Source organism: Lepidothrix coronata, unplaced genomic scaffold (genome assembly GCF_001604755.1).
Source record: "Lepidothrix coronata isolate B3197 unplaced genomic scaffold, Lepidothrix_coronata-1.0 Scaffold205, whole genome shotgun sequence".
Lineage (NCBI taxonomy): Eukaryota > Metazoa > Chordata > Aves > Passeriformes > Pipridae > Lepidothrix > Lepidothrix coronata.
In genome coordinates this window covers 998,049-1,004,048 of record NW_016690385.1, presented here as the reverse complement: position 1 = coordinate 1,004,048, position 6,000 = coordinate 998,049, and the positions used below count along the sequence as shown (strand labels likewise).

The window sequence follows — 6,000 nt, the reverse complement described above, 5'->3', positions numbered from 1 at the left end:
ATCCTGGAGGAAGCCCTGCCCGTGTCCCCGTCGGGAGCCCTGCCCGTGTCCCCGTCGGGAGCCCTGCCCGTGTCCCCGTCGGGAGCCCTGCCCGTGTCCCCGTCAGCGCCGCCCGGGGTGGGCCAGCCTGTGAGCGGGGCCGAGCCCGCCATGCCCCCGCCGGGCTGCAGAGGGCGCTGTGGGCGCAGCCCTTGCCCGGCCGCGGCCTCTCCTCCCGCCGCGGGTCCGGCAGGCTCGTTATGGCGCTGCCGGTGCTGTCGAGCTCGGCCGTGAAGTTCCGGCGGGTCCTGGCACACTTCCCGCAGGAGCTCAGCCTGGCCTTCGCCTACGGCTCGGGGGTGTTCCGGCAGGCGGGGGCCGCGGCCGAGCACGGCGAGGTGAGCGCTCGGGCTCCGCGGCCCTGTCCTGGGCGTTCCGGGCACCGCATTACCTGGAGCCGCCTCCGGCCCTGCGGCTGCGGCTCGTGTACGGGAAGGGGCGAAGATCTCAGTCCCTTACGGGATATTGTCCGGTCCGTGCCCCGGGCTGCCGGGGAGGGCCCAGGGTGGTCCCGGCAGTGGGTTTGTCATTGTGAGGGGCTCGGGGTCCTCTTCATTCCTGTGTGTCAGGTTATTTACTGCTGTTTTTAAAGAGAATTACGGTGCTGCTGTGCACCGTATGAGGGCAATTGAAAATACATTGCCACACTGAAGTGGCAGTCGCGGGGCTTCCACATCGCTTGGGGGTCAACTGCTTGGAAATAATGTTTCTTTTTATGTATTTCTTATATTCGAGCTTTTAAAAATTGTTAATCAGCAGTATTGCTCGTTATTGGCTTCACTTACTAAGCAGTCTCCACAAATGCGACTTTAAATGTGCCTCGTTTTCTTTAAACGGGGATAACAAGAATTTCAGAGCTCTAACAGCATCTCATCGTCACACAAAAGAATAGGAAGAAAGGTAGCTAACAGATTATCTTTTTAGTGGTATTAATGGGTTAGCCGAGATGCTGCCCACAATTAATAAGCCACAGAGAGGCAATCCTAGTGAATTTGAAGCAACATCACTCCAGATAGTGGTGTGTTGCAGGTATGAGTTCCGAGCTTTTGTGCTGTCTGTGTGCAGGCAGTGTGTGCACTGGTTTCTCCAGAAGAGCAGTACATACACTGCACACCAGAAATCTTTGGAGTTTGGATTGTTTTGTTGTCAAAAGCAAAGGAATATGCTAGAAATGCACTTTTTGCCAGCTCTCGGGTGCCTTTATCTGCCCACATCCCCCAATTCACGGCCTTGCAAGTTGCCAAAAGTCCTGTTCATTAGCAGTGTCAGCTGTTCCACTGAGCTGTGAATTAAGGTGGTGGAGATCTTACACTTGCTCTTCTGTTTTGGAGGGTTGAAATTTGGTCACGACCAGCACAGGAAAATTTTGAGTAGTCTTTGCTAAATGGACAAGAAAACACAACTTTATCTGAATCTTTAAACTGTATCTGACTTTACTACTTGTGTATTAGGCTTTATTCTTATATTTTTCTTGTGAAAAATTATTAGCTGGAAGTTTGATACAACGTATATCTTAGATTATTATGATTGTGTATATCTTAGGTTATTATGATTAACATTGGCTGCTTCTTGACGTATAACCCCCAACACTCTGCTCCTCAACCACAGAACAATATGCTGGATTTCGTATTTGCTGTTGATGATTCTGTGACCTGGCATATGATGAACTTGTTAAAGAACAGGAATCATTATTCCTTCCTAAAATTTTTTGGGCCAAAACAGATAACTAGTATGCAGAGCTACGGAGCAGGAATTTACTACAACACTTTAGTGCCATGTAATGGTAGGGTAAGTATGATTAGTCTTTGTACAAGTACAAATTAAGTAAAATATTTGTCTGTGTGAAATAGTGAAATGATTAGCTTAAAGCAAATTTCAGGAAGCCAATCTTGTAGATTGTAGCTGTCGATTAACTCATGGTATCTTCAATATTTCTGTCTCAAAACTGCTTCACAAACAGCATTTTAATTAAAAAGCAAACAGACCAGCTGCTCTTGCGCCTTAAAAGTGTGAGCAATGTTTGGAACTTAGAGCTAAAGTGCTTCAGAAACTGTATTTATATGCCTTATTACTCGCTGTCTGCCAGCTTTGGTGGTGGTACAGTGTATTCTGGGAAAACAGGCCCTTAACTTCAGCAGTGGACCACGTAGTAACAGCAAAGTGGATTCTTACTGTTTGTTTGGCATAAAATGCAAATTGCAACATAGCAAGTTGGAACTGACACCTGTGTTCTTTGGTGTTGGCAATCCTGACCTGTGAGGCTTGGGTGTAATTCTAGGTAAGCGATCCAGCAAGTGTCCAGCAAGTTGTAGATCTCTGACAAACTATTTCTTGAGTATTTTCAATATCATAAAGGATACTGTGGATTAATCAAAATATTGTAATATTTGGCTGGAGACTTTATTGCAGCTTTGATTCTAGAAAAGATCTTAGAGTTCCAGGCATTCCATTTTTCCCGAAGTTTGCATGTAAGTAGGAAATTTTTCTTTTACCTCCTGTGTTAATTAAAACATGAAAATGTTTTACAGTTTTTTATTGGAGGTATGTGTTCTTTAGAATGAATGACAGTTATGTCAGGAAGTAGTAAGTTTCATGTAGTGAAAAAGGTATAGGTATGTTTTTTCAAAAGCTTTTATTTTGCTTTTTTCCCAGATGATAAAATATGGTGTAATTAGCACTGATACCCTGATTGATGATTTATTTCACTGGAAAACCCTCTATGTCGCTGGGCGCCTACAAAAGCCGGTAACTGTTTACCTGTTCAGTTTTTTGTCTTGAAATGCAGGAAATTACAGGGCTGGAAAATGATCAGTTTTAGTTTTAACTTTATCTGTTAAGGATATATTGATACTGAACAAATAATGTGCCCTGATTCAGAGGTGTAGCCCTGGAGGGATAATCTCTCAGAAAGGAAGTGAAATGTAGTCCTTAATCACATTCTGTGTGATGTGGAAAACCCGCAAAGGTAAGTATGTTAATAAAAGCTTTCTGCCTGTAGTAAATCTTGGGTAACTGGACTATATTAGTGCAAAGTCCCTTTAATGTTAAATGTATTCTATGCCTTTCATAACAGACATAGGGGTCACCAAAATTTAATGTGGGTAAATAATGGAAATCTTTAAAGGTGAAAGCTGCTTTGCTGTGCAGTTACTGTCTAGTGCATTGTATTGTTAAAGTATTTATAACTGAATGAACTATGGGTTAAACACGTGTGTTTTTCTCCTCCGTGTTTGTGTCATAAAAAATAGGAGGTGTTTGCTTTCCCCGAGTGGTTTCAGCAGATGGCAGCAGGGCTGAGGAAAAATTTGTTAAGACAGGAGGGTGAGAAGGAGAGGAGAACTCTTCAGGTCTTAGAACAGAAGTTAATTATGCTTTTAACTAAAAATTTGGAGTGAAAGTTTGAATAGATTGTCTCAGCACTATTGGCTTTTCTCTATCTCCAGAGACGTATTGTAGCATGATACAGGTCAGAGCAGCTGTTATCTCTGGAAAGAGTGAAACTTAATACATTGAGAAGAATAACTGAAGGAAAAATCCTGAATGTCACATTAACAATGAATAGTGAATAGCTATTTTCAGTGTAACTGCACTTGCTGCTACTTTGATTTGTGATATGGTACAGTGAATAGATCCAATTAAAAGTTCTCTGTACTGTGAAAAAGCCTTCCTTAACTTTGGTGCTCTTTCAGATTTACTCCAAGAATCAACATCCAGCCTTTTTGTACCAGGGTGTTAACTATTGCATTCTGACTTCCTGGGAGATTTTTAGCTCTCTGAATTGTTTAAAATTTGTTCATAAATTAATTTTATCACCACTGCAGTGTTTCCAGGCATTCAGATTTTGAAGCTTAGCATATTGTTTTCCTCGGAAAAAATTGCTGTGGTCTTCCATAAGGAGGAATAAGATCTCTTTGGAGTTTCACATTTTAAAAGGCTGTAACTGTGGTGTTCTTAAAACAGGTCCATAACATGGTGCTATTTACAGGGCTATCCTAAGGTATAAGCACCTATATGAGTGTTTGTGGTGCCACAGACTTCTCTCTTCTGTCTTTCCTTAGAGATTCCCTGTAGCAGCAAGTTATGAACATACATTTATTAGTTCATCCCCATGACCAGCATGTCTTAGTTATTGAAACTACTTAAGCAAGTCTATTATGCATTCAGTAACCTTCTCCTGTGGCTTTCAAGGAAATAAATAAATAGTGCAGAATGATTGAAACAAGTAACCTCTGTACTGTTGCATTCACCATCATATCAAAATCAGATATTATTAAAGTTTTATGCCTCTTAAAGATTTTGCCATAACTAAAAAGTATGTTCTGAATATCAGCAATGTCAGCCATGACATTGCTTTGGCTGTGTCCTTTCTATAGTAAGAATTGTGTGTAGCAGATATGTCTGATTGTCATACTTTATTGAACCTAGGTTTGGTTTTGGGTTTTTTCCCCCGTTGATTAACAGGGTATTTGTATTCCTGAAGAAAAATAGTTACTTGAAAGGGTCCCTTAGCTGTTTCAGGTTATATGTGGGGGCAGAATTTCAGGTAATACTGCAACTCATTTGTGTGTGAATGGGCTTTTGGGGAGAAAGAACAAATGGGTACCTTTGTTCATAACTGCCAGAGCCTTTGCATTTTAAGGTATTGTAGGGTAAACAGATATTAAAAAATCTGCCTTTTATAAGCAAGACACTTGAAAAAGACAGCAACTGACAACAAGCAGGGATTCCTGGAGAGTTGTTTCTGGAAGAGCGTAGTTATAGAGCCATCTTGTAAACCAGGATGACTTCATCTGTCTGATGTTCTATAATGGTGTGTTTCTATATTCTGTTCTTACCAAAGATCTGCTTTTTATTCCAGTATATTTCCATATCCCAGGTGACTGGTTTCTCTAGTTGGTCTTGAACAGTTAAAGTGTTTCCTAAAACCAAATACTTCATGCAACGGATGGAAGCGTTAAAGTGATCTGTTCTTCACGTATAGATGAAGATTTCGTTGAGTTCACATTCTTCTCATGCAAAGTGCAAAAATAAAACCTTGCTTCTTCTAGGAGGACAACTAATGTCTGAGAAGCATTTGGTAGGGGAGTCCTCTATTAAAAAAAAAGAATGAAGATGAATATTAAAACTTAGCTCTTTGGTGTTCCATTCTCTTTCAGTGAGACAGTGGTCTTTTTTCTTATTGCATAATCACATATGAAGTATTTCTGTTGATGCATTCATATTTATTGTTTTGATCAGTCTTAAATTTATGAATATGGAAAGGTGAATAGCTCTTCAGAGATTGGCTAATGGCTGTAACATATGGCAGTTCCAAACCTGTTTGTAAAACCAGCCTTTTCTAGCAGACTGTTAATTCTTAAAAAGATGTTCCTCTTTCTCACACGGTGTAAACAAAAGGGGACACTAGCCCTTATTAAACCATACTAATAAGATCTAATTTTGAATAAATTTCTTATTTAGTTTTCATGCTGGATTTCTAGTTCCATCTTCAGTAGCACTTTCCTGAAGTCTTGCTTCCAATGGCTCTGCTTTTTCAGGTGAAAATACTGACACAGAATGAGAATAGCAAGCTGCAAGCTGCTCTTGTTAGCAACCTGAAGAGTGCAGTCACAGCAGCCTTTCTCATGTTACCAGAAAGTTTCTCTGAAGAAGACCTCTATATGCAGATTGCAGGACTCTCCTACTCTGGTTAGTATGTGGTGTCTAAAGTCACCGAGGAGAAAAGCTGTAGTTGGAGCTGTTGTACCACAGTTGGAAGTCTCATGTGTAGTAAGTCATTTGCCCTCTTGCTTTGGGCCCACACTGCTGCATGCTCCAAAAATTGTATCTGAATGCTGTGTTACATAACAGCTCCAAATGACTAATTGGGCTTATTCTTAGGAAATAGGTGTAGGTACCTAAACAAAGCTTCTTATACCTGCTTGATTTATGAACAGCTAACTATGAGTGACTGAATATGAT

The 6,000-nt window shown here is 41.2% G+C and overlaps 1 protein-coding gene across 12 annotated transcripts in view; it reads left to right on the top strand.

Annotated features, from left to right (window-relative positions):
* Window positions 1-180: 180 nt before the first annotated feature.
* The window catches only part of TAMM41 (TAM41 mitochondrial translocator assembly and maintenance homolog), a 28,307-nt gene continuing 22,487 nt past the window's right edge, over window positions 181-6,000 (top strand). For 5 of the 12 annotated variants that reach the window (XR_001877687.1, XR_001877685.1, XR_001877686.1 and 2 more), the window contains exons 1-4: window positions 185-377; window positions 1,648-1,827; window positions 2,692-2,784; window positions 5,577-5,727. Coding sequence is in view for 7 of the 12 variants with exons in the window: in XM_017832786.1 (XP_017688275.1) it covers window positions 240-377; window positions 1,648-1,827; window positions 2,692-2,784; window positions 5,577-5,727 (562 nt within the window). In the remaining 5 variants the exon portion in view is untranslated. Of the gene's footprint in view, window positions 378-423; window positions 512-587; window positions 609-1,647; window positions 1,828-2,691; window positions 2,785-5,576; window positions 5,728-6,000 lie in introns of those variants that run through there. The other 7 variants (XR_001877689.1, XM_017832788.1, XM_017832784.1 and 4 more) reach the window with 6 other exon arrangements.